At 41.8% G+C, this 27,984-nt stretch overlaps 2 protein-coding genes across 5 annotated transcripts; both read right to left on the bottom strand.

The window, feature by feature from the left end:
• Positions 1-3: 3 nt before the first annotated feature.
• Positions 4-27,984, bottom strand: LOC148115826 (uncharacterized). 4 transcript variants are annotated; one of them, XM_087884189.1, is made up of 6 exons: positions 27,864-27,984; positions 5,519-6,095; positions 5,148-5,265; positions 4,957-5,036; positions 4,071-4,197; positions 4-2,554 (listed from the first exon to the last, which is right to left on the bottom strand). In XM_087884189.1, exons 2-6 carry the CDS (start codon positions 6,026-6,028, stop codon positions 600-602), a joined length of 2,790 nt encoding a protein of 929 aa, XP_087740315.1. In that variant the 5' UTR covers positions 6,029-6,095; positions 27,864-27,984; the 3' UTR covers positions 4-599. The 4 variants fall into 4 exon arrangements, with proteins under 4 accessions (XP_087740315.1, XP_087740317.1, XP_087740316.1 ...); XM_087884191.1 differs by lacking the exon at positions 27,864-27,984 and adding an exon at positions 7,487-7,626; XM_087884190.1 differs by lacking the exon at positions 27,864-27,984 and adding an exon at positions 7,495-7,626.
• Positions 20,253-27,978, bottom strand: LOC117657994 (uncharacterized). Its single transcript, XM_087884237.1, has 6 exons — positions 27,864-27,978; positions 25,107-25,679; positions 24,228-24,345; positions 24,029-24,108; positions 23,127-23,253; positions 20,253-21,762 (listed from the first exon to the last, which is right to left on the bottom strand). Exons 2-6 carry the CDS (start codon positions 25,614-25,616, stop codon positions 20,387-20,389), a joined length of 2,211 nt encoding a protein of 736 aa, XP_087740363.1. The 5' UTR covers positions 25,617-25,679; positions 27,864-27,978; the 3' UTR covers positions 20,253-20,386.

Below are 27,984 nucleotides of genomic sequence, written 5' to 3'. Positions count from 1 at the left end.
CAATTTATTTGAATTATTTATTTATTTTTATTTCATTTATTCAATTTATATGCCGCCTCTCTCCGAAGACCCAGGGCGGCTCACAATACACTCAAAAAATGACTATAAAAGGACTTAAAAATTAAATTACTCAAATGGTACTTGTATGAGATTTTAGACAACTATAGGTAGTCGTCGATTTACTACAGTTCATTTAGTGATTGTTCAAAGTTACAGCAGCATGGAAAAAAGTGACTTATGACCATTTTTCACACTTTTGCAACATCCCCAAGGTCACCTGATCAAACGTCAGATGCTTGGCAACAGATTTATGACAGTTGCAGAGTCCCTGGATCATGTGATCACCTTTTGTGAGCTTCTAACAAGCAAATCCAATGGGGAAGCCAGATTCATTTCATAACAGTATTACTAACTTAACAACTATTGTGAGTCACTTAACAAATGTGGCAAGAAAAGTCGTCAAATGGCACAAAACGCAATAACTGTCTCGCTTAGCAACAGAAATTTTGGCCTCAATTGCAGTCATATGACGAGAACTACTTGGAGAAAAAAGAAGCTCACAAAAAGCCCTCTCCACACTGCAGATCTTTATTTGACTTCTATCTTGTGTGGATCCTCTTGTGGCGATGAAGATGACTGCTATAAGTAAAGCTCTTTCCACACTCCATGCATTTATAAGGTCTTTCTCCTGTGTGGCTCCTCTTGTGGCGATGAAGATAACTGCTATAAGTAAAGCTCTTTCCACACTCCATGCATTTATAAGGTCTTTCTCCTGTGTGGATCCTCTTGTGGCGATGAAGATGACTGCTATAAGTAAAGGTCTTTCCACACTCCATGCATTTATAAGGTCTTTCTCCTGTGTGGCTCCTCTTGTGGGAATCAAGGTTACCACTACAAGTAAATGTCTTTCCACACTCAGTACATTTATAAGGTCTTTCTCCTGTGTGGATCCTCTTGTGGGAATTAAGGTAATTGCTACGAGAAAATGTCTTTCCACACTCACTACATTTATAAGGCTTCTCTCCTGTGTGGATCCTCTTGTGGAAATTAAGACTGCTGCTACAAGTAAATCCCTTTCCACATTCCATGCATTTATAAGGTCTTTCTCCTGTGTGGATCCTTTGATGGATTATAAGGGACTCAGAATAACAGAAGGTCTTTCCACACTCAATGCATTTATACGTTTGTTCTCTTTTGTGGATCCTCTTGTGGGAATTAAGTCTACTCATAGCAGTAAAGGTCTTTCCACACTCCATGCATTCATAAGGTCTCTCTCCTGTGTGGATCCTTTGATGGATTATAAGGGACTCAGAATAACAGAAGCTCTTTCCACACTCAATGCATTTATACGTTTGTTCTCTTTTGTGGATCCTCTTGTGGGAATTAAGTCTACTCATAGCAGTAAAGGTCTTTCCACACTCCATGCATTCATAAGGTCTCTCTCCTGTGTGGATCCTTTGATGGATTATAAGGGACTCAGAATAACAGAAGCTCTTTCCACACTCAATGCATTTATACGTTTGTTCTCTTTTGTGGATCCTCTTGTGGGAATTAAGTCTACTCACAGCAGTAAAGGTCTTTCCACACTCCATGCATTTATAAGGTCTTTCTCCTGTGTGGATCCTCTTGTGGGAATCAAGGTTACTGCTACGAGTAAATGTCTTTCCACACTCACTACATTTAGAAGGTCTCTCTCCAGTGTGGATCCTCTTGTGGAAATTAAGACTGCTGCTACAAGTAAAGGTCTTTCCACACTCCATGCATTTATAAGGTCTTTCTCCTGTGTGGATCCTCTTGTGGGAATTAAGACTGCTGCTACAAGTAAAGGTCTTTCCACACTCCATGCATTTATAAGGTCTTTCTCCTGTGTGGATCCTCTTGTGGGATTTAAGGTGCTTGCTTAAAGTAAATCCCTTTCCACACTCCATGCATTTATAAGGTCTTTCTCCTGTGTGGATCCTTTGATGGATTATAAGGGACTCAGAATAACAGAAGGTCTTTCCACACTCCATGCATTTATACGTTTGTTCTCTTTTGTGGATCCTCTTGTGGGAATTAAGATGACTGCTTAAATAAAAGGCCTTTCCGCAATCCATGCATTTATAAGGCTTCTCTCCTGCGTGGATCTTCTTGTGGTAATAAAGATTACTGCTACAAGTAAAGGTCTTTCCACACTCCATACATTTATATGTTCGTTCTCCTTTGTGGATCCTCTGGTGGGAATGAAGATGACTGCTACGATTAAAGGACTTTCCACACTCCATGCAGGTAAATCGTTTCCCTTCTGAATGTGTATTTTCATGAGAAAAGAAATTATCGGATATATTGAACCTCTTTGTACACTCCATGGATTTATATGGTCTTTCTCTCTTATTGATCACTGTATGGTTAGGAAGCCAACTGACCTGAGGAAGGCCTTTTTTAACTCCACTTTGTGATTGCTTTGTTTCATCACTCTTTGGTTTCATCTGATCTACAAATTTCCTTTTCCTCCCTTTTGAATGGATCGCTTGGTGTTCCTCCTTGCAATTCTTATTGTCTTCTCTATTACAGCCTTGAAAAAGAAAAATGAAAACTGTACCAAGAATAGGGGAACAAGCAAAACTTTTCTTCTGAATCATCAATGTATTTCAGCTGTTTTGTTGGCAAACATGAAGAGTCCAAACAAAGATAATAGCAAAGACCCATTTCCAAGTGAAATGATCCCCATATAATAGGATTGGATCACAGCCCTGATTTAATCTTTCATATGGGACAATTCCATGCTGCCACAAACTCCCAAAGTGCATTGGAAACTGTGTCATAATGGGGCAGCAACATACCCAGCACTTCCCAACTTCAATAAAAGTCTCATCTCCACTTGTCTACAGAGCAGAATTTTTGAAAGTCAGAGGGAATTTCTGGATGGCAATACCTCCCTACCCTCAATTTAGGCTAAAGCCAATTCCAGTACACAAGTGGGCATATCTCTAAGAAGGGAACATGCCTCTCAGAGGTCATCTGGTCTTTGTTATAGCAGCTCAGGGCCATCGGGAACACAGTGACCAGGTTCAGGAGGGAATAACGAATCTTGGTAGCCAGGATCTTGCTCTGTCCATTCAGCCTCTTCCTCAGAGTCTTCCTAATATCTTTTATGAAATGAGTATTTTGTATTTCATGAGCAGAATGCTTTTTGAAAAAACAAACAATTTACTTTATGTAAAAAGCCAGGCTATGCAGTTTTTCCTTCAATATATTTCCTTCTTCCATAAAGTCAGTTTGGTCAAAAGGTTAAGACACCGGGCTAGAAACTAATAAAGTAACAGATATTTTTTAAAAAAAATACTTTGTCATTCTTGGGTACCAATAAGGAGAAAAAAATGAATATCAACAAATATAGAATCAAGCAGTAGCATAACAAAATTGATAAAAGTGAAGGGAGTCTGAATACATTCTGAATGCATTCCATATCCTTCCTTTATTTTTTGTAAATAAAGGCAGCAGACAAACCAAAATTTTTCTTCCTGCTGTTTTCCATACAACAATCCTGTGAAATGGATTGGAGAGAGTTTTGGCCCAAAGTCACCCAGCCAGCATTCATGCCTAAGGCAGAACAAGTACTCACTCACAGTCACCCAGTTTCTACCCTGGTGTCTTAACCCTTTGACCAAACTGATTTTATGGAAGAAGGAAATTTATTCAAAGAAAAATTGGAAATCTGCAGGTTGTGTCTATGGAGAAGATAATTTTGACTCACTTGGTGCTTTACTGTTTTATCCCATGTATAAATATTTTTCAGCAATGTAATTGCTGAAAAATATTTCATCTTATTTGTTTTGATAAAAAAATAGCATCATGCTTTTTTAACACTTAAGAAAAAAAGAAAAGAAATTGTTTTCTTTAAAAAAATGCTTTCTGCTCATAAAACACAAAATAACCCCTTTCAACAACTGTTGAATCATGCTACAGCGTAACAAAATTCTACAAAGTCAGAATCCTTTCTGAATGCATTGTAAATAAATGATTTTTTTCCCCAAAAATAACATTCAAGCCCCTTCTCTACATTCCTGAGCACAGAAAGGAATTCTTACCCAGGTAAGCCAGATTCCTGGAATTCTCCAGCATGACTTCTCTGTGGAGTTCTCTTTGGTCAGCATCCAGTTGAGACCACTCCTCCTTGGAGAAATACACGGCCACTTCCTCAAAAGACACAACATCCTGAACAAGGACACAAGTTTCCTTATTAACAGATAATTCCAAGAATAATGAAATAATTTTCTTCCACCAATTCTAGGAAAGAGATCTAGTGAATAAAATGGGTATTTTCTGCAGTATTAAGAATAAGATCTCACCGCTTTTGGCTGATGGCACAACTAAATCATATTTGATCAAGCTGGAAGTGTTTGGAATGCCTTATGGTATAGGCAAAAATATTCTTGATCAATTGACAGTTGGGTCTTAAATCTACTACTTGTCAGTGACTCCCATTCTTCCTAGGATGGGAAGAGCAAAATACTGGCAAAACCCAGCTGACATGTTTTCCAATGGCTCATTTTATCCATTGAGGGACCAACGTACCCCAACTCCACACCTTCATGAAGGAGTTGGAAGAGCTTGTAATAGAACTCTATATGTCTATGGAGATTCTCAATCACCAGGTCACGGTAGTCCCAAAGATGCTTTTCAAAAGGCAAAAAAAGAATATTTTCTTTATAATGGTGTGTGTGAACAACCCTGGGAGACAGAAGGAAGAGCCCCGATGCTAACAACAGTCTGGTCAATGAAATCTGAAAATGAAGAAGGAGAGGTGGAAAAGGCATCTCACAAAGGATCCCCTCAAAACGGAGAGTGTGAATGTTCAGTGACCTGATGTCAAATTCATATTGCTTAGAAACAACAATTTTATACATTGAACTCTAGAACAAAATAAAATCTATCCAAGATTCATGGACCTTTTCTTATGTTTCTTCTCCTTACCTGAAGTAGCGGTTCAGCTAATCCTTCAACTTCATCAGAAAGAGGTGATTCTAAAAACTCCAAGGACAGCTTCCTACTCTCTGTGAGAAAGAGAAAAATACTGGAAGCAGATTTCTTAAAGAGAGACACTCCAATAAAGCAGAGCAAAAGAATCGGCTAAATATTGAACTCTCACAGTAAGAGCTTGTTACCTGGAGTGGTGTCCTGAGTTTGATCTTTGTGTAAGGTCTCCATGAACAGCAGCTCTTGAGAACATTTGAATGAACTTTTCCTGTTCTTGGGATACTCAGTCACAGCTTCCGTGCATTTCTGGACATGATGTGACACAAGAAAAAAAGGAAAAGTACACAGATAAAAATTATCATACTGCATTTTCAAACTAGCAGGCCTCAATGTCCATTGCTGAAACTCGAAAGAGAACACAAGAATTGCCCCAAATACATCCTCTAGAAGAATAGAACAGATGCCCTTAGGAATTAATAATCCCAGAAAAATCTGCCAGAAAGGAATTGACAACTTCAGAGAGATCCTCTTTAGAGCTGCCATGATTCCATTCTCCCACCTGCAACTCTTCCTGCATGTTTTCCTCCTCCTGAGTCAGCAAGAAGCCTTCAGCCAGGGACACCGCCTGGGAACTGGTCTCTGCTCCACACTCCCGCACCCATTTTCCCATCTCTGGGGGAAGGACAGCCAGGAATTGTTGCAGGAGCACCAGGTCCAGCATCTGAGCCTTGGTGTGTTTTTCTGGTTGCAGCCACTGACGACAAAAGTAGTGAAGCTGAGTGCAAACATCTCGCGGACGGCTCCCCTCCTGAAACTGCACTTTTGTGAAGTGACAACATTGGACCTCTGAACTATTGGATGCCTCTTCGTGGCTCTTCTGCCCAGGACTTGCTCCATTCTTCCCACAGCTCCAAGGCTGAGCAGCTGGAGGGCGTTTTCTAACTTCTGCATCTGCTGGGTGTTGTCCCTCCATCTTCTCTCTGGTCTCTAAAAAAGCTCCAAAATGCACCCATGGGTCTCCACAGGTCTTTCTGTTCACAAGAGGTCTGGCCAAATTTTCCAAGGCCATTCAGCTCTCTCTTCCCAGACAAGATTTGTAAGATTCCCGAAGAACCAGAATTTTTTTTTTGATGTATCTGAGATGGAAAAATGGGGAGGAGGGGAGGGGAGGGAAGATTAAGTAAAGAAATTTGTATGAACCCACCAAGGTTTGAGGGAAAATCTTATTAGCCAGCTTGCTCTCTCTACATATTGGAAAATTTGCCTTCAGGATCAATGTCTATCAAAATATTGGAAAAATACATTTAAATGAGTATTTGATTTCTACTTCCTAGTTTCTATTAAAAATTTAGTTTTTATTCTTATGTCTTCTGTATTACTTTTGTAAATTACTCTAGGCAGAGATTATACATAATGCTCCTTCTTACTGTTTTCCCCCCAACAACAGCCCTGTGAAGTAGATTGGGCTGAGAACTGGGATGGGCTGAAGGTTTTCATGCCAAAGGTTGGACTAGAAGTTAATCTCCTGTGTCAGGGCATTGATTAATCCCATAATTGGCTCTGGGACAAATCACCCTGATTAGAGGATGGATCGAGGCTTTATCCAAGTTGCAATACTCTGAAAAGAAAACCCGAAGAAAAGTTCTCTAATAAAACTCATTTATTTGTTATAAAGAAAATAAAACACCTCACTAACTAAGAAAGATAACTGCTACATTTTGAAATAGTTTGGGCCAGCTGCCTTCCAGCAAGGGGCACCCGTGGCAAGAGAACAAAGGAAAAAAAGTGTGTGAAGGAATGTGGGTGGATGGACATGCGTAGTAGCTTTTGATAACAATTCTTGGCAAGGTACGGAAAGTCTGATAGTCCAGAAATGATGAAGCTCAGCTGGTAAATAAAATAACGCACTGACATCCTGGTTTCAAAGCCTTGTGCTTTCATCACTGAGCCAAATGGTCTCTCTGGCTAATCATAATTTAATACAGTATAATTTAAAAGACAGTTTAATAGCATTTCTATGGCTGCATAGTTAAGAACAAGTCCTTGCACCCCTTGCACCCAACTCCTTACACACGGAGTTGAAGCCTTGGAAGCAAAGCCAGCAGGAGGGACTCACTCAGCTCGCTTTTCTCGGCCTAAGAAGGGGGAGGGAGGGAAACCCCTTCGGAAAACGGGGCCACGAAATATGCAGGAAACTGTCCAGGAGTCAAGACTGACTTGGAGGCACAAATCTCTGTTTTGCAAACACTTCTCCTCCTCCTCTCCCTCCATGCAAAGCTCTTACCGTCGAAATGGATTGTAAATCCTCTTTTCTGCGACCCTGTTTTTTTTTCCCCCTGGGGGCAAATGGAAGGGCGCGAAGCTTTGCTTTCTCCCCTGCCTGGCCCTTGCATGCACAGGGACGGCAGGGGAACATGGGGCCAATGGCTCCCCCTCCCCCTTTCCACGACTCCGAGCCTGAGGAATGTGAGCGTCCAGCGCGGGAGAAAAGTCACCCACCCACCCAGTCACTGAACCCCCCACTCACGTCTGTACCTCCAAGTCCAAGTCTTCCCTGCAGCCTCTTCCCTTCCCTGAAAGGCTCCTCCGGGCACTGGAGAACCTTTCCAGCCTCGGGAGTCTCGCACCCCTCTCGACTTGGGAAAGAGGCCGGCGCATGCTCAGTTCTCTCGTAAGCGACGGAGGGAGGGAGCTGCACCGCTCTTCGAGGGCGCCCCCTAGAGGATCCTGTGTGCATTGCGAGAAGATCCTGCAAGGGCTCAGGACGTCATGTTCCACACGTATCTGGGTTGATGGGCATTAAATTTGAAGGAAAGGTTTCCTCTAACGTTGCCTATCTAGACAGGAAATGACCTCTCCAGCAAGCATCAGTTTCTAGATTTTCCCTCTTTTTAATGCCTAAGAACCGTCTGTGATCTTGTGAAGACTGAGAAAATCTCTGTGGGGACTCAAAAATCCCTTTCCTGAAGAGCAGCTTCTCTGAAGGGTCTCCAGGGATTCCCAGGAGGAGACCTGAAAAATGAGCAAAATCCTGTCAGAAATGGCAGGGTGGTCAAAAGATGAGGAACAAAACTCTCTATGAAACCCAGCCTGTGTCTTGTGGCTGATGGCAAACTCAGCCTTGAAGTGAGGGGAGATCAGGGGGCTGGCAGAGACACAGGGAGGAAAGCGACAGGTTGAGGAAAATTAAGATTTGTATTGATTTTTCTATTTCAATTATTACAGCTTCCTTTCCAAATTCATGCCTATGGGTAGCCAAGGAGGATTAGAAACACCAAAGGCAGCCTGTAATGTGAATAATCTTGAAGTATAGATCCTGATGAAAAAGAGGTGTAGGAAGTTAGCACCCACCCCTTTCCCTTTTTTCGCCCCGAAACCACGGATGATCTCACCCAGCGACTTCACATAAATGTTGAACAAAAGGGGTGAGAGAACCGACCCTTGCGGCACCCCACACACACTTTACACACACCCCACACACACCCCACACACTTTATGTGAAGCCACTGGGTGAGATCATCCGTGGTTTCGGGGTAAAGTGCCATCTGTACGCTGATGACACTCAGCTGTACATCTCCACCCCGGACCACCCCAACGATGCCCTTGATGTGATGTCCCGGTGCCTGGAGGCCGTGCAGATCTGGATGGGGAGAAACAGGCTCAGGCTCAACCCATCCAAGACCAGTGGCTGTGGCTTCCGGCATCCCGATATAGTCAATTGGTGCCATCGCTCACTATTGGGGGTGAGTTGTTGGCCCCCACAGAGAGGACTTGCAACTTGGGTGTCTTCCTGGATACACGGCTGTTTTTAGAAGAGCATATGATGGCCGTGGCCAGGGGGGCTTTTTATCAGGTTCGCCTGATCCACCAGTATCGTCCCTTTCTGGATCGGGATGCCGGAAGCCACAGCCACTCATGCTCTTGCCACATCCCGCCTGGACTACTGTAATGCTCTCTACATGGGGGTCCCCTTGAAGAGCACCCGGAGGCTCCAACTGGTCCAGAATGCGGCCGCGCGGGTGGTTATGAGGGTGACTCAGCACTCCCATGTAACACCTCTGCTGCGCGAGCTGCACTGGCTCCCGATGGTCTTCTGGGTGCGCTTCAAGGTATTGGTTTTCACCTTTAGAGCGCTCCATGGCTTAGGACCCGGGTATTTACGAGACCACCTTCTGCCACCGATAGCCTCCCACCGACCAGTATGCTCCCACAGAGAGGGGCTCCTCAGGGTGCCGTCAGCCAAACAATGCTGACTGGCGGCCCCCAGGGGGAGAGCCTTCTCTGTGGGAGCACCTACCCTCTGGAATGAGCTGCCCCCGGAGATACGGCGGATCCCGGATCTGCGCACCTTTCACCGTGCCCTAAAGACGTTTTATTTCAACAAGCCGGGCTGACTTAACTCTTTTAAATTGTTTTAATTTTTAAATTGTTTAATTATGAGTTTTAATACAGGGGTGTTTTTCATTGTGGGCCAAATTAATTTAATCGGTATTATAATACTGTTTTTAAATTTTGTATTTCTTTTGTTTTATTTGTTGTCTGTTCACCGCCCCGAGTCCTTTGGGAGAAGGGCGGTATATAAATATAAATAATAAAATAATTCATTAGATCCGCGACTCTCAGCTGATTTGTTCTCAGCTGTTTTGCGCAGGGATCTGGCGTTTGCTACAAAGAGCTAAATTGCTGGAGCAGATTTTTTTTCTCCTTGTGCAATTCAAGCTGAAAACGAAACCAAAAGTAAAGCAGGTTGTTGGCTTTGCTGTTTGCTGCAATGTTGGAAAATTAGGCAGAGGCGGATTTCTTTTTCCTCATCAAAAAAGGTAGGTGCAAACAATGGGAAATTTAGGCAAAAGAGGAGAGTTCAAGATTTTAAAACACAAAAGAAAAAAAAGCTCTATTTAACTAGGGAATTGTAATAATTGAGATACTATTAATTGTATATTGTGTTGAAAGCAGAAATGGTTAAGTTGTGGTTTGGAGGAATATATGGGGGAAAGTATTTGGTTTATTATTATTGGTAAATATAATTAATTGATTTGTAAGACATTGGACTGTATGGAAATAATTGGAATATTTATGTTCATATTGATTAATATACAAAAAAGATAGTGAAGGGAAACAATAATAAGGATATAATAAATAATACTAGAATATGATATACTGGTATACTAAATTATGTAACCATTAGGTTCCTGTAATACATATATGCCTTTGTATTTGTATCACACATATTATGTATATTTGTATCTCCTGTAACAAACATATTCTGTTATTAGGCCTCTGTAATGTATCTGGTATTTGTCAAACGTATGTCCCTGCCATTTGACCTGAACTCATATCAATCTATCTAAAAGCATGGTAGTATCTCAGTTGAAACTACAGCCATCAACAAAGGGATAATTTACACCTCAGTCCTAATTTATGTTTGATCTGGATAAACTCCTGCTTTCCAGAGCCAGGGGGCAAAGTGGCCAATTGAGTAAACAAAGAAATGCTCAAGATAACTAATTGGGAAGTTTCTATTCCCCCTTGCAGGGCAACAAGGAATACACAAACCTAAATTAGGAGGCCAGAATTGGGTACTAAGCTGACATCTCTGAGGGTATAAAAGGATGCAATACCTTCCCCAAGGTGTGACTATCTCCTCACATGCATTGTATCTATATGTTCTGGATATAGTTCCACCCAGTATTTTGTTTTTGGCCATAAATAAAATCTGCTTTTTTTTGCAAGCCTCGTCTTGAGTCTCTCTCTTTGGCATTCTGGTGACTCAAGTATATTTTGGGACCTTACAATAGTTATATAACTAATAGATTTATATTAAAATGTTGAATTTGTATTAAACAACTGTAATATTACATAATTAACCAATGTGAGGATGGGTATAAAAATAGATGACAATGGGAAGGGGTATAATATAGAAGGGAAAATTGAATTTGATTAATATTAGAGATGAGGATGAAGGGTAATATTGTTTTTTAAAAAAAATAGATGAGGAATAAATATGGCAAAAAGGAAATATAGAAATTGTAAATTTAATTGAAATGACTAAACACTGTTTAAATTTGTGAACTGGCCAAATACTCTGTTCAAAGAAAATACATTGTATGTTTGTATGTGTGTTTCTAATTATTGCTATTTATTCATATTTGTTCTCTTTTATTCTTTAAAGTTCAACAATTTGTTCTTTATCTTAATATCTTTATATTTGTTTGGGGTTGGCTTTCTTCCATTTCATCTTTTTTTATTGTACAGCAATCTTTCTCCTCAAACCTACCACCTCTCTCTTTTCTTTCCTTCTTACTTTCTCCCCCCCTCTTCTTCTCCTCCCTACTTCCTCTTCCTTTCTCCTTCTCCTCCTCTCTTCCTCCCTCTCTTACCCTCACTCCTACTCTAACTTCCCTTCCCTTCCTTCCTCCCTTCTCTTCCTTCCCTCTCTCTCCTTTCTTCATCCCTCTCTATTGCTGTATTCATTTTCAATTTTATATTTTCCACTATGGAGTCCAGGCAACTCCGGTCTTTCTTTCATTTATCAGGTATATTTCTCAAAATTTCCCCTCATCTTTTTAATTATTAGCAGTATATTTCATCTTATTCCATTTTTTCTATTGAACCCAGTGTAATCATCTTTATCTTTTTTTCCAATTATTTTCTTTTCAATATTAGCTCCTTGTTTCTCTTGCTTCTCATTCATCTTTTCTTTCTTTTTTTTTTTGCAAGCTAACCAATTCTCTGCTTCTTTATTTCCCTTAAATGCCTCCCTTACTTTTTGAAACATCTCCCTTAGTGTCTCATATTCATCCTCCCAATTCTCCATATTTTCAATTTTAAAAGGCTAGGATTTTTAAGTTTATTCTTTTCATTTACATATGTGAGAGGGGTGCTTTTCAAGGATCCACAAGCGGGGCTGAGAACAGAGTCATTCTGACAGTGTCTTTTAAAATTGCTTGGAAGACCCATTTTTTCCCTAACAATAATGGTTTGTATACTTTTGAATAAAACGTATACCTGGAAAAAGTATTTGCAAAACTTGGACAGAAGGAAAAGAAAGGCAGGACTGGACTCATTATCAGTAGCTAGTTAATTGTTATCAGTGACTCCCACTGATTCTAAACTCATTTAAGACTGGGATTGGTGACTACTGAAATTTATTCAACATTGGTCTCAGAAATCTTTGATTTGAACTATCAAATCTCTGATTTGAATTATCAAATCTTTGATTTGAACTTTGATTTGAACTATGGAAAAAAAATCATAAAATAGGGCAAAACTCACTTAACCATAATAATTTCTAGATATTTTAAGTGTAGAGAATTCAAGTGTTGAGAATAACCCATTATTTAGTCTCTTTTTCCACACTAGGTACCACTATTTTATTTCTTTTCATTTTATTCAAATAACAGAAAACCCAATACGGTTCAGTATGAATTGGCTTTCCAGTCCTTCCTTGATGCATTTTTTCACATGCCAAAGAAAAATCAATGATATATTTTTCAGACCTTTGGAGGATCACACTGTCAATTGTTCACACTGCTCAAGCAAAATTAACAGGTGTGAATTAAGTTTTAGCTAAAAAATGGAGCTTTAATTCCAGAATTCCAGAAGAAAAGAGCCTTGGTACTACAGTGGTTTAAAGCACCCTGTTATTAACACAGCTGCCTGCAATTTACTGCTGGTTCGAATCTCTCCAAGGCTCAAGGTTGACTCAGCCTTCCATCCTTTCTAAGGTAGGTTAAATGAGGACCCAGTTTGTGGGGGCAATAAGCTGACTTTGTATAAATATACAAAAGTATGAAGGCTATTGCTTAACGCACTGTAAGCCGCCCTGAGTCTCCGGAGAAGGGCGGCATATAAATCAAATTAAAAAAAAAAAAATTCCAGAAGTCCATTCTTTAAACTTGGACTTCTGGAATTAAAAGGCTCTGGATTAAACGGTACTCCAGACAAAAGATGGAGAAGAGTATCTTGCTTTTAGACATGATAATAGCTGTCTAGAAAGGTGAGTTATGAGCTTTCCTAGACAGGGATGCCCTCCGTACAGTCACCCATGCTCTCGTCATCTCTCGTTTGGATTACTGCAATGCTCTCTACGTGGGGCTGCCCTTGTGGTGCACCTGGAGGCTCCAACTGGTCCAGAATGCGGCCGCGTGGGTTGTTACGGGGGCTTCCCGTTACTCCCATATTACACTTCTCCTGCACGAGCTGCACTGGTTACCGGTGGTCTTTCGGATCCGCTTCAAAGTGCTGGTATATAAAGCCCTTCATGGCATGGGCCTGGGGTACTTGCAGGATCATCTTCTGCCTGCCTCCAACCGCCCAGTGCGCTCACATAGGACTGCCCTCCTCCGGCCAGACAATGTCGGCTGATGGCACCCAGGATGAGGGCGTTCTCTGTGGGCGCACTGACCCTCTGGAATGGTTTACCCACTGGGGTCCGGATGGCCCCCGACCTCCGCTCTTTCCGCACTGACCTGAAGACATGGCTTTTTCAACAAATTTGCTGATCTGATGGGAGTTTTAACTAATCTTTTGGGGTTTTAAATTTGAGTATTTTAGTCGTAATTTTACTGTTTTATTGTTTTATCTTTGTGAGCTGCCCCGAGTCTTTCGGGAGAAGGGCGGCATATAAGTATAAATAAACTAAACTAAACTATTTTGACATCATCAGAAATTTATTACCTGTTAAAAATGCAAAGACAAGGAGTACAAGGAGCAAATAAAAGACCTTCATGTTGGGGTTGGTTCTGGACCAAATCTTACTTGTGGGACAGAAACCAGCTCTCAGCCCTCCTTGTGACTTCTTGAAAAGCATCCCCCCCCCACGCTCCACCGCCTGAGGAGGCAGGGGAGGACTGCAGGTTGATCCCAAGGGGGTCTGGGAATGGGTGTGAATTCATCCCACAGCCCTCTCCATCCCCTCCTCTGTGAAATTGCTTTCTCCCACTCGCTGGTGGTCAGCAAATTCAAAAGAAACCCCCAGCTGAGAATCACTGCGCTAAATTGGTTGAATCAGGGGATTTCTCTAGCGTTAACTAATAGTGTTGGCTATTTTTGTTATAGGGATAGATTTGTATTGGAGCAGCCTGCAGGCCTCCCAAAGGCTCTGCGCACTCTGTTTTTGCGAAAAACGGGCCCATTTTTCACAAAAACGAGACACACGGGGTAAGGCTTCAGGAGGCCAAAAAATGGCTGTATTCTGTGTATTTTATTGTTACTATCTTCCTTAGTGGGTCGTGCAAACCACTATTCCAAACAATGCTATTTATAGGGGGTGGGGGCAGTGGTGGGTTGCCCTGGTTCTCACCGGTTCTATAGAACCAGTAGTAAAACTGGCAGGAGGCCCCGCCCACCGACCCCGACATCACCAAAGTGCTTCTGCGCATGTGCAGAAGAGCGCGTGCATGCATGAGCGAAGTGAGCACGTGCGCGTGGCCCCACTGCAAACCGGTAGTAAAGGTAAGTAGAACCCACCCCTGGGTGGGGGGCACTGAGGATGAGTTTGTAGTACCAAGGGGGCGGTGGACTGAAAAACTCTGTGCTGCAATTTGGGAGACTCAAATAGCTATTTCTGCCTTGTAAGGTGTCATCAGTGAGCCACACCCTCTTCTCAAGTATCCTCCCTGCAAAGGTACAATGTTTTCTTTTTCTTTTTCGTAGGCTTTTATGTGCATATTCTTTCTAGCCAGGTTTTACCTACGTAAGCTAAGATGTTCTTCAGCCCTAGTTCTGTGAAATCTCATTCACAAGTTTCTGAGCTTTTTGTATCTTGCTGAAAAGCAACAACTCTGTGCTGCAGTTTGGGAGACTCAAATAGCTATTTCTGCCTTGTAAGGCGTCATCAGTGAGCCACACCCTCTTCTCAAGTATCCTCCCTGTAAAGGTACACTCCCTGTAAAGGTACACTGGCTCACTGATGACGCCTTACAAGGCAGAAATAGCTATTTGAGTCTCCCAAACTGCAGCACAGAGTTGTTGCTTTTCAGCAAGATACAAAAAGCCCAGAAACTTTTGAATGAGATTTCACAGAACTAGGGCTGAAGAACATCTTAGCTTACGTAAGATCTTATATATATAAGAGGCGATAGACATCACGATCTCCAGAACGTTTAAAAGTTTAAAATTTTTTATTTTAAAACTTGTGCTAAGCTTTCGTCGGCCCCTACCGACTTCGTCAGAGTATAAAATCCCCATTCAGGAGCTGCTTGTTTTTATGTAATGCTGATCAATTTAGTCATTGCGTGCGTAACAGGCCCACACCCTTGCGTTCCCCCTGTAATTAACTTTTTTTCTGCCTTAGTCATGCTAACAGATGACGATGCACTTCCCCCTGCCTCCTTCCCCATTGTGTGTTGCCTCTTTCTCTCCCTGGGGGGTAACGCAGGGTTATCCGGCATTGCTTTGAAGGTATTTCTCCCGGCTCTCTCTCCCTCATTGTTATGCCTTTCCCGGTTAGGCATACACGTTGCCTCCTCTGAACCTATTTGTTTTGCCCATGATCTTGTGATGGGTCTGCGTTGTGCTTCCTTACCCCCCCATCTCCCTTATTCTGCTGTTTCCCTAACCTACTCACTTGCCCTCTATCAGGGTTTATCACACCTCACTTGCCCTCTATCAGGGTTTATCACACCTCACTTGCCCTCTATCAGGGTTTATCACACCTTCATTGGGCCACTCTCCATGCCTAAAGAAGGAAATTTGTCCGGGATCTCCATTCAGTCTTAGTGATCGGTCCTCCTTAAGTCTTTCCTGGTGCCGTAAAGCCTGGTATGCCGGTGGTACGTCAATATGTCTATTGAGGGAGTTATTGTTAGAGAACCAGGCTTCTTTCAAGAGGCGCCCTCCTTTTGTTTCGTCGTGGGCAACGACTTCGGTCTCTTGGAAGTTGAACTCGTGACCATGCTCCTCCATATGCATCCAAATCTGGGAGCGCTGTTCCTTACGTCTGACCGCTAATTTGTGCTCATGCACCCTCGTTTTTAGTCGTTTTGATGTTTCTCCTATGTAATGACCTGCGCAATTGCTGCAGTTAATACGGTAGATTATTGAGGAAGTCTCCTCCTTTGGCAAAGCTTCTTTCGGGCGCATTACTCTCTTCCTCAGTGTTTGGTCAGGTCTGTGTGCCACTTTACCTCATGTGGTGCAAGGATGCGTGCCGCAGTTTCGGACACCCCCTGTATGTATGGGAGCACCCTCCACGTTGATGTTCCGCATGCGCCCTCCATGGGCTGCCGGGCTGTGGGTGTAATACATCGATGGATAAAATCCCTCGAATAACCATTGAGAGTGCAGACCCGGTACAGATGCGTGCGTTCTTTTGCTTTGATAAACCCTGATAGAGGGCAAGTGAGGTGTGATAAACCCTGATAGAGGGCAAGTGAGGTGTGATAAACCCTGATACAGGGCAAGTGAGTAGTTTAGGGAAACAGCAGAATGAGGAAGATGGGGGGGTAAGGAAGCACAACGCAGACCCATCACAAGATCATAGGCAAAACAAATAGGTTCAGAGGAGGCAATGTGTATGCCTAAACGGGAAAGGCATAACAATGAGGGAGAGAGAGCCGGGAGAAATACCTTCAAAGCAATGCCGGATAACCCTGCTTTACCCCCCAGGGAGAGAAAGAGGCAACACACAATGGGGAAGGAGGCAGGGGGAAGTGCATCGTCATCTGTTAGCATGACTAAGGCAGAAAAAAAGTTAATTACAAGGGGAACGCAAGGGTGTGGGCCTGTTACGCACGCAATGACTAAATTGATCAGCATTACATAAAAGCAAGCAGCTCCTCAATGGGGATTTTATACTCTGACGAAGTCGGTAGGGGCCGACGAAAGCTTAGCACAAGTTTTAAAATAAAAATTTTTAAACTTTTAAACGTTCCGGAGATCGTGATGTCTATCGCCTTTTCTATAACTATACCTGGAACTCACATTTTTAGGACAATTCTTTATATATATATTTTTTTATAAACATCTTTTTAGTGCAAAGGTTTTCTTTAAAGTGGTGCAACCTTTTTTTAACATTCTCTTCATACAGGTACCCTCAAGTATATTTTCAACAATATTTGCCTACTTTAAGAATTACTTAAGCATATCTAATGATAAATATAGATATGTACTGTATGTAAAAATTACATTTTCAGATTAAACCTTTCTTGCAGTTACACATATCAAGGAAAGAAAAATCCATCCTAATTCCAATTAACTCATTAAGTTGAATCCTTCCAGTTTATATTCATGGAGTAAAATCTTTTTCTTCTCTGGAAGTTTTAGCAAGGAGTTATAACCCTGTATATGTGTATGGAGACTCTCAATCACTAGGTGACGGCTGTGTCAACCGTCCCACTGATTTAGACAGCAAAAGAAACTTCTGGGACATGCAATCTGACTGCCTGGGACTTTCCCAGCTGATGACCTTGGGGTCTGTCTCAGGCTTTCAGTCCCTCACTTGCATTACACATTTCCCTGCATGAAATGTGCCTTTAATTCCAGTGCCTTCCCTTTCCCCTCCCATTACTGTTGTCTGCTTGAGAGCAGGCTTCCAAAGCGAATCGACCAAGACATGATTAGAAAGATTAATTCTCAAGCAAACAAACACACACGTTACTAGACCCAAATCTCCTTAAATTACATAACCTATTGGGGTTCATCTGGGAACTTAACAAGAAAACTATGGATCAGTCTACGGCCCAAATAGCCATCGCTGCCACTCCCTCTGCATCTCGGCTCAGACTCATGAGGCTCATTAAGTACTCTGTATGAAAACAAATCTTAGCTGCTGAATGAAAAGAATGTGAAATTGAAAAACTCTGCAAGCAGCAGCCAACAATCTGCATGGAGAAATCATACCTCTCACTTGAGCTTTCCTCAAACAAGCAGGGATGGGAAAGGCAGAAGAGCCAGAGAAGGGGCTCAGCTCTGATACTTAGCCCAACAGAAGTATTGAGGCAACAACAAAAGGTATCAGATAACCACTAATAAAGTTGTGCTTTGTTTTTTTTAAATCTAAAAGATACTTGAAGAATAACGTGACAATTGTGTTTGATATTTTGGAATACCAGGAACAATATAATGAAAAACAACCAGGAATATTTCTACATGCAGAGAACACATTTGAGTATTTGGTCTTGGCAAAAACCACAAGCAGGATTAGGGATTCACCTTGTTCTGGTTTGCACTAGAAAGGAAATTTATGTATGCATGGCTAAGAAGGTATACAATACATTCGAATTATTTTTTAAAAAAATTAATTTATATGCCGTCCTTCTCCGGAGACTCAGGGCAGCTTACAATGCGTTAAGCAATAGCCTTCATACTTTTTTTATACAAAGTCAGCTTATTGCCCCCACAATCTGGGTCCTCATTTTACCTACCTTTGAAAGGATGGAAGGCTGAGTCAACCTTGAGCCTGGTGAGATTCGAACTTGCAGTAATTGCAGGCAGTTGGTGTCACTTTAGCACCACTTAAGCTGCTACGCCACCAAGGCTCTTATTATTACTCAATTATATATGAATTATTACTCAAATGATACTTGTATGAGATTTTAGACAACTATAGGCAGCCGACAATTTACTATAGTTTACTAATTGTTCAAATTTCAGAAGCACTGAAAAAAGTGACTTATGACCATTTTTCATTTACGTAACTTGCATAACATCCCGATGGTCACCTGATCAAACCTCAGTTGCTTGGCAACTGATTCATGACAGTTTTTTTTTTTTAATTAGATTTATATGCCGTCCTTCTCCGGAGACTCAGGGCAGCTTACAATGTCTTAAGCAATCGCCTATGTCCATGATGGCGAACCTGTGGCACGTGGAGCCATATCTGTGGGCACGCGAGCATTGCCCTAACTCAACTCCAGTGTGCATGCATGTGCTGGCCAGCTGATTTTCGGGCCTTCTGGGCCCACCGGAAGTCGGGAAAAGGTCCATTTCCGGCCTCTGGAGGGCCTCTGGGGGGGTGGGGAAGGCGGTTTTTGCCCTCCCCAGGCTCTAAGAAAGCCTCTGGAGCCTGGGGAGGACGAAAAACGGGCCTACCAGGCCCACTGTGCCATCGTGTGCCAAAAGCGGGGGTTGCACGGGAGGTGGTGTCTGTGTGCATGCACGGCGGGTGGGGTGCATTGAATTATGGGTGTGGGAATGCGTGTGCACAACCCGCCTGCGCTCCCCCCGCTTTTGGCACATGACGGCAAAAAGGTTAGCCATCACTGGCCTATGTTAAGGATATTGTTGTTGTGTTACCAACCAGCAGAGTGTAGAGCACAGACAAACGTTGCTGAGAGCAATGAATAAGAGATGTGCAAACTGGTTTATCAAAAGTTTACTTTATAGTGAAAAAACAATCTCATAGTCTTTAAATCAATCCAAGTCTTTGCCAGTTAAATCAGTCCAGTGATACAAAATCTTCTTACCATACAAACAGTAGTTGGTTAGAATAACAAACTCACTCTGGTTCACAAATTACGATGGTAGCAGATCCATCCAACGATGATAGCACAATGGTAGCAACTCCACACACTATGGTAGCTTATCATCAACTAAATATGTTACAGTACCTTTCTTAAATACGTTTACAACCAGTGATTATCTAATTACAGCATGACTCAGCATTACAATGAATGAGCAGTAAAACTTTAAAGTCACACAATACATATTCATATTAAAGTCACAGAACACATATATTGCCTGGACAACTTGTTAGGCTCAAACCATATCTTAACAGCCTTCATACTTTTGTATATTTTATACAAAGTCAGCTTATTGCCCCCACAAACTGGGTCCTCAATTTACCTACCTTAGAAAGGATGGAAGGCTGAGTCAACCTTGAGCCTGGTGAGATTCGAACTTACAGTAATTGCAGACAGCTGAATGTTAATAACAGGCTTTAGTCTGCTGAGCTATCCAGGCTCCAGTTGCATTGTCCCTGGGTCATGTGAACACCTTTTGTGAGCTTCTGGCATGCAAATCCAATGGGGAAGCCAGATTCATTTCACAACAGTGTTACTAACTTAAAAATTACAGTGATTCACTTAAGAAATGGTGCAAGAAAACTTGCAAAATGAGGAAAAAAGCATTTAATAACTGTCTGGCTTGGCAACAGAAATATTGCATTCAATTGCAGTCATAAAGTGAGAACTGGATTTTTACTGAAGCTCTTTCCACAATTCCTTTATTGATATGGTGTCTCCCGTGTGTGGATGCTTCTATGGCAAGTAAAATGTTACTCCTTGCAAAGCACATTCCTCACTCCATGCATTCATATGTGGGTTTTTTCTCCAGTATGGATCCTTTTATGGGAATTGAGATCACAATTCTTTCTAAAGCCCTCTCCACATTCCATGCATTGATATGGCTTCTCTCCTGTGTGGATCCTCTTGTGGGAGGAAAGATTACTACTTTTACTAAAACCTTTTCCACACTCCATGCATATCTAAGGTCTTTCGCCTGTGTGGATCCTCATGTGGAAATTAAAACTGGTGCTACAAGTAAATGTTTTTCCGCACTCCATGCATTTATAAGGCTTCTCTCCTGTGTGGATCCTCTTGTGGGTATTAAGATTATTGCTACTAGTAAAGGTCTTTCCACACTCCATGCATTGATATGGCTTCTCTCTTGTGTGGATCCTCTTGTGGGAATTAAGATTACCGCTACAAGTAAAGATCTTTCCACACTCCATGCATTTATAAGGTCTTTCGCCTGTGTGGATCCTCTTGTGGGAGGAAAGATTACTACTCTTCCTAAAACCTTTTCCACACTTCATGCATTTATAAGGTCTTTCACCTGTGTGGATTCTCTTGTGGGAATTAAGACTGCTGCTAAAAGTAAATGCCTTTCCACACTCCATGCATTGATATGGCTTCTCTCCTGTGTGGATCCTCTTGTGGGAATTAAGATTACCGCTACAAGTAAAGATCTTTCCACACTCCATGCATTTATAAGGTATTTCTCCTGTGTGGATCCTCTTGTGGGAATTAAGATTACCGCTACAAGTAAAGATCTTTCCACACTCCATGCATTTATAAGGTCTTTCGCCTGTGTGGATTCTCTTGTGGGAATTAAGACTGCTGCTAAAAGTAAAGGCCTTTCCACACTCCATGCATTGATATGGCTTCTCTCCTGTGTGGATCCTCTTGTGGGAATTAAGACCACTGCTACAAGTAAAGATCTTTCCACACTCCATACATTTATAAGGTATTTCTCCTGTGTGGATCCTCTTGTGGGAATTAAGACCACTGCTAAAAGTAAAGATCTTTCCACACTCCATACATTTATAAGGCTTCTCTCCTGTGTGGATCCTCTTGTGGGAATTAAGACTACTGTTACAAGTAAAAGTCTTTCCACACTCCATGCATTTATAAAGTCTTTCTCCTGTGTGGATCCTCTTGTGGGAGTAAAGATTACTACTCTTCCTAAAATCTTTTCCACACTCCATGCATTTATAAGGTCTTTCGCCTGTGTGGATCCTCTTGTGGGAATTAAGACAGCTGCTAAAAGTAAAGGCCTTTCCACACTCCATACATTGATATGGCTTCTCTCCTGTGTGGATCCTCTTGTGGGAATTAAGACTACTGTTACAAGTAAAGGCCTTTCCACATTCCATGCATTTATATGGTCTTTCTCCCAAATCAGTTACTGGATGGTTTGGAAGCCAACTGACCAGAGGAAGATCTTTTTTAATTCCACTTTGATATTTCTTTGTTTCATCACTCTTTGGTTGCATCTGATCTACAAATTTCCTTTCCTCCCATTTCAAATGGATCGCTTGGTGTTCCTCCTTGCAATTCTTATTCTCTTGCCCATTGAAGCCTTGGAGAAGAAAAAGAAAAACTGTAGCAAGAATAGGGGAACAATCAAAACTTTTCTTCTGAAATATAGCCAAGAATCATCAATGTATTTCAGCTGTTTTGTTGGCAAACATGAAGAGTCCAAACAAAGATTATAGCAAAGGCCCATTTCCAAGTGATCCCCATATAGTTGGACTGGATCACAGCCCTTATCTAATCTTTGGCCGGGGACAATTCCATGGTGCTACAGACTCCCGAAGTGCATTGGACACTGTTGCATACAGCAACATACCCACCAGGTCCCAACTTCAATAAAAGTTTAATCTGCACTTGTCTGCAGAGCAAAATCTTTGAAAGTCAAAGGGAATTTCTGGATGGCAATAGCTCCCACCCTTTAACCTTTGGCTAATGCCAAACTTGGTACACGAGTGGGCATATCTCTAAGAAAGGAACATCCCTCTTAGAGGTCATCCGGTGAGTTATAGCAGCTCAGGGCCATTAGGAACCCAGTGACCAGGTTCAGGAGGGAATACCAACTCCTGGTAGCCAGAATTTTGCTCAAGAGAGGCCTCTTCCTCCAATTCCTCCTAATATCTTTTATGAAATATTTTCTATTTGATGAGCAGAAAGCTTTTTTTTTAAATTTACTTTATGCAAAAAGCCCGGGTATGCAATTTTTCCAATTTCTCTTTCAATAAATTTCCTTCTTCCATAAAGTCAGTTTGGTCAAAAGGTTAAGACACCAGGCAAAAACTAATAAATTTACAGACATTTCTAACATTCTCTTTTCACTTTGTCATTATTGGGTACCCAGTGTAGATTAATGAGAAAAAAATGAATTTCAACAACTGTAGAATCATGCTGCAGCGTAACAAAATTGACAAAAGTAAAGGGAGTCTGAATACATTCCATATCCTTCCTTTATTTTTTTTAAATAATAAAGGCAGCAGACAAACCCAATAGTCCTTCCTCCTGCTATTTTCCCTATAACAACCCTGTGAAATGGGTTGAGCTCAGAGAGAGTGGCCCAAAGTCACCCAGCCAGCATTCATGCCAATGGAAGAACTAGTATTCACAGTCACCCAGTTTCTAGCCTGGTATTTTAACCATTTGACCAACCTGACTTCATGGAAGAAGGAAATTTATTCAAAGAAAAATTGGAAAACTGCATAGTCTACCTTATTAGATAAAAGAAATTGTTTTCTTTAAGAGAATGCCTTCTGCTCATAAAATACAAAATACTAATTCATGCTATGGCATAATATAATTGAAAAAAGTGAAGGGGATCTGAATATTTTCTCAATGCACTGTAAATAAGTGATTTTTTTTCAGAAATAACTTTTAAGCCTCTTCTCTATGTTCTTGGACAGAAAAAGGGATTCTTACTTAGGTAAGCCAGATTCCTGGAATTCTCCAGCATGACTTCTCCATGAAGCGCTTTCTGGTCAGCATCCAGTTGAGACCACTCCTCCTTGGAGAAATACACGGCCACTTCCTCAAAAGAAACAACATCCTGAACAAGGACACAAGTTTCCTTAGTAACAGATAATCCCAAGAATAATGGGATAATTTTATTCCACCAATTCTAGGAGAGATCTAGTGAACAAAATGGGTATCCTCTGCAGAATTAAGAATAAGATCTCACTGCTTTTGGCTGATGACACAACTAAATCATGGTTGATCAAGATGGAAGTGTTTGGAATGCCTTACAGTATAAGCAACTAAAATATTCTTGGTCAATGGACAGTTGGATCTTAAATCCAATACTTATCAGTGACTCCCATTTTTCCTAGGATGGGCAGAGCAAAATACTGGCAAAACCCACCTGATATGTTTTCCAATGGCTCATTTTATACACTGAGGAACCAACGTACCCCAACTCCATACCTTCATGAAGGAGTTGGAAGAGCTTGTAATAGTACTCTATATGTGTACGGAGATTCTCAATCACCAGGTCACGGTAGTCCCAAAGATGCTTTTCAAAAGGCAAAAAAGAATATTTTCTTTATAATGGTGTGTGAGAACAACACTGGGAGACAGAAGGAAGAGCCCCGATGCTGACAACAGTCTGGTTGATGAAATCTGATGGTGAAGGAGGAGGGGTGGAGAAAGCAACTCACAAAGGATCCCCTCAGAAGGGAGAAGGTAGGCTAAACTGAGTGTGAAAGTTCAGTGACCTGATATCAAATTCATATTCCTTAGAAACAGCAATTTTATACATTGAACTCTAGAACAAAATGAAATCCATCCAAGATTTATGGACCTTTTCCGATCTTATTTCTCCTTACCTGAAATAGCAGTTCAGCTAATCCTTCATCTCCAGAACAAAGAGGTGATTGTAAAAAATCCAAGGACAACTTCCTACTCTCTATGAGTATGAGAAAAATAGTGGAAGCAGATTTGTTAAAGAGAGAGACTCCTAAAAGTGGTGTGAAATAATCAGTTAAGTATTAAAATCTCACCTCACACAGAAAGAAGTTTTCTTACCTTGAGTAGCATCTTGACTTTGATCTTTCTGGACGTTCTCCCTGAACAGCAGCTCTTGAGAAGATCTGAATGAATCTTTTCCCCTCTTAGGATACTCAGTCACAGCTTCAATGGATTTCTGGACATGATGTAAGAGGAGAAACAAAGCAGGGGTGAAATCCAGCAGGTTCTGACAGGTTCTGGACAACCGGCAGTGGAAATTTTGAGTAATTTGGAGAACCGGCAAATACCACCTCTGGCTGGCCCCCGAGTGGGGCGAGAATGGAGATTTTGCAGTATCCTTCCCCTGGAGTGGGGTGGGAATGGAGATTTTTTTTTTTTTAATCTGATTTATATGCCGCCCTTCTCCGGAGACTCAAGGTGGCTTACAATGCATTAAGCAATAGCCTTCATACTTTTGTATATTTATACAACGTCAGCTTATTGCCCCCACAATCTGGGTCCTCATTTGACCTACCTTAGAAAGGATGGAAGGCTGAGTCAATCTTGAGCCTGGTGAGATTCAAACTTACAGTAATTGCAGGCAGCTGAATGTTAATAACAGGCTATTAGTCTGCTGTGCCAAGAGGCTCTATTTTGCAGTATCCTTCCCCTGCCACACCAAGCCACGCCACAGAACCGGTAGTGAAAAAATTTGGATTTCACCATTGAAACAAAGGAAGAGCACAGAGATAGAAATGAATTATCATACTGCACCTTCAAACTAGCAGACCCCAATGTCCATTGCTGAAACAAAATGGAAGAATTACCCCAAATATATCCTCTGGAAGAATAGAACAGATGCCCTTAGGAATTAATAATCCCAGAAAATTCTGCCAGAAAGGAATTGACAACTTCAGAGAGATCCTCTTTAGAGCTGCCATGATTCCATTCTCCCACCTGCAACTCTTCTTGCATGTTTTCCTCCTCTTGAGTCAGCAAGAAGCCTTCAGCCAGGGACACCGCCTGGGAACTGGTCTCTGCTCCACATTCCCGCACCCATTTTGCCATCTCTGGGGGAAGGACAGCCAGGAATTGTTCCAGGAGCACCAGGTCCAGCATCTGAGCCTTGGTGTGTTTTTCTGGTTGCAGCCACTGACGACAAAGGTAGTGAAGCTGAGTGCAAACATCTCGGGGACGGCTCCCCTCCTGAAACTGCACTTTTGTGAAGTGACAGCATTGGACCTCTGAACTATTGGATGCCTCTTCGTGCCTCTTCTGCCCAGGACTTGCCCCATTCTTCCCACAGCTCCAAGGCTGAGCAGCTGAAGGGCCTTTTGTAACTTCTGTGTCTGCTGGTTGTTGTCCCTCCATCTTCTCTCTGGTCTCTAATAAAGCTCCAAAACGGACCCATGGATCTCCACAAGTCTTTCTGTTCACAAGAGGTCTGGCCAAATTTTCCAAGGCCATTCAGCTCTCTTCCCAGACAAGATTCTTAAGATTCCGGAAGAACCAGAAATTTTTTTGATGTATCTGAGATGGAAAAATGGGGAGGAGGGGAGGGAAGGGAAGATTAAGTAAAGAAATTTGTATGAACCCAGCAAGGTTTGTGGGAAAATCTTATTAGTCAGATTGCTCTCTCTACATATCGGAAAATTTGCCTTGAACCCTTCAGGATCAATGTCTATCAAAATATTGGAAAAATACATTTAAATATGTTTTTGATTTCTACTTCCTAGTTTCTATTAAAAATTATTTTTTATTTTTATGTCTTCTTATTTTTATAAATTACTCTAGGCAGAAATTATACATAATGCTCCTTCTTACTGTTTTCCCCCCAACAACAGCCCTGTGAAGTAGACTTAATGTGAATAAAGTAGGAATCATACAGGGTCAGTTACATGAACAGTAAAGGACCCTCTCTATTCACATTATTATAAGGGAGAAATGTGCTTGTTTGGAGATTATATTAAAAATCAGCTAAATCCCATTATTGGTAATATATCTTCTGATGAGGCCTAGCTGTCACGGAAGGACAGCCATATGGAAAACATCTGAGGGGCCTCACTGTCAAAGACCCAAGGACATATATGTTACAAAGAGTTACTTAATCCAATAAACTTACCTAAGGACAGCAATAAATCTCCTTTATTAGTAATTACAGAACTAAGGAAGGTTGTCTAGCTAAAGATAATCTTATAAAACTAGAAAATAATGGTTTAGTAATTAGGAAGTGTCAATTATCATATAACAAGTGTATGTTAACCATATATGGAAAAATGCATGAGCTCACCGAATCCTTTGTCTTGGATATGTATAAAAGCCGTTGTATCCTTTGTTCAGAATTTCAGGTACAAATCTGGCTCTGAACCTGCGCAATAAACTGTATCTGGCTGACCCAGGAATGTTTTTCAGTCTTTCATTCCATAACAGATTGGGCTGAGAACTGGGATGGGCTCAAGGCTTTCATGCTGTTGTAGAATGAAGGGACCAAACAACATTCCTGGGTCAGCCAGAGACAGTTTTATTGCACAAGGTTCAGAGCCAGCCTGAAGCTTTGAACAACCCAAGAGCTGTGATATCTCTGTTTTTATACATTTCTAAGACAAAGGATTCAGTGAGATCATACATTTTCCATATATGGTTAACATGAGATCATACATTCTCCATATATGGCTAACACACACCTGTCATATGATAATTGACACATTTCCTCATTAGTAAACCATTATTTTTAGTTTATAAGATCTTTAGCTAGACAACCTTTCTTAAGTGCTGTGGTTGCTAATGGGAAATTTACTGCTATCCTTGGGTAAATTTATTGGATTAAGTAACTCTTTGTAACATATATGTCTTTGTGTCATTCACAGTGAGGTCACTCAGATGTTTTCATTTATGGCTGTCCTGACATCTAGGTCTCATCATAAGATATATTACCACTTAATGGGGTTTAGCTGCTTTTAATGTAATCTCCAAGCAAGCACTTTTCTCTCTTATAATAATGTGAATAGAGAGGGTCCTTTAGAGCTCATGTATCTGACTCTGTATGATTCCTTTCTTTTATCCACATTAATGCCAAAGGTTGGACTAGAAGTTAATCTCCTGGTTTCAAAGCCTTGTGCTTTCATCACTGAGCCAAATGGTCTCTCTGGCTAATCATAATGTAATACAGTATAATTTAAAAGACAGTTTAATAGCATTTCTATGGCTGCATAGTTAAGAACAAGTCCTTGCACCCCTTGCACCCAACTCCTTACACACGGAGTTGAAGCCTTGCAAGCAAAGCCAGCAGGAGGGACTCCGACCGCTCGCTTCTCTCGGCCCTTATAAAAAGGGGAAGGGAGGGAAACCCCTTCGGAAAACGGGGCCACGAAATATGCAGGAAACTGTCCAGGAGTCACGACTGACGTGGAGGCACAAAGCTCTGTTTTGCAAACACTTCTCCTCCTCCTCTCCCTCCATGCAAAGCTCTTCCCGTCGAAATGGATTGTAAATCCTCTTTTCTGCGACCCTGTTTTTTTTTCCCCTGGGGGCAAATGGAAGGGCGCGAAGCTTTGCTTTCTCCCCTGCCTGGCCCTTGCATGCACAGGGACGGCAGGGGAACATGGGGCCAATGGCTCCCCCTCCCCCTTTCCACGACTCCGAGCCTGAGGAATGTGAGCGTCCAGCGCGGGAGAAAAGTCACCCACCCACCCAGTCACTGAACCCCCCACTCACGTCTGGACCTCCAAGTCCAAGTCTTCCCTGCAGCCTCTTCCCTTCCCTGAAAGGCTCCTCCGGGCACTGGAGAACCTTTCAAGCCTCGGGAGTCTCGCACCCCTCTCGACTTGGGAAAGAG

The sequence above is a fragment of the Pantherophis guttatus genome, chromosome 2, assembly GCF_059756535.1.
Source record: "Pantherophis guttatus breed Tessera chromosome 2, ASM5975653v1, whole genome shotgun sequence".
Classification (NCBI taxonomy): domain Eukaryota; kingdom Metazoa; phylum Chordata; class Lepidosauria; order Squamata; family Colubridae; genus Pantherophis; species Pantherophis guttatus.
This window is presented reverse-complemented; position numbering and strand designations above follow the sequence as displayed.

What these genes read in the sequence shown, in the direction of transcription:
- LOC148115826 (XM_087884189.1), bottom strand. Translation starts at nt 6,028, where the DNA reads ATGGCCTTGGAAAATTTGGCCAGACCTCTTGTGAACAGAAAGACCTGT. An exon ending in TAGCTGAACCGCTACTTCAG is followed by an intron (nt 4,198 to 4,956) that starts GTAAGGAGAAGA and finishes GTCCTTGTTCAG; the next exon opens with GATGTTGTGTCTTTTGAGGA. An exon ending in CAGGAATCTGGCTTACCTGG is followed by an intron (nt 2,555 to 4,070) that starts GTAAGAATTCCT and finishes TTCTTTTTCAAG; the next exon opens with GCTGTAATAGAGAAGACAAT.
- LOC117657994 (XM_087884237.1), bottom strand. Translation starts at nt 25,616, where the DNA reads ATGGCCTTGGAAAATTTGGCCAGACCTCTTGTGAACAGAAAGACTTGT. An exon ending in ACATGCAAGAAGAGTTGCAG is followed by an intron (nt 24,346 to 25,106) that starts GTGGGAGAATGG and finishes CATCATGTCCAG; the next exon opens with AAATCCATTGAAGCTGTGAC. An exon ending in CAGGAATCTGGCTTACCTAA is followed by an intron (nt 21,763 to 23,126) that starts GTAAGAATCCCT and finishes TTCTTCTCCAAG; the next exon opens with GCTTCAATGGGCAAGAGAAT.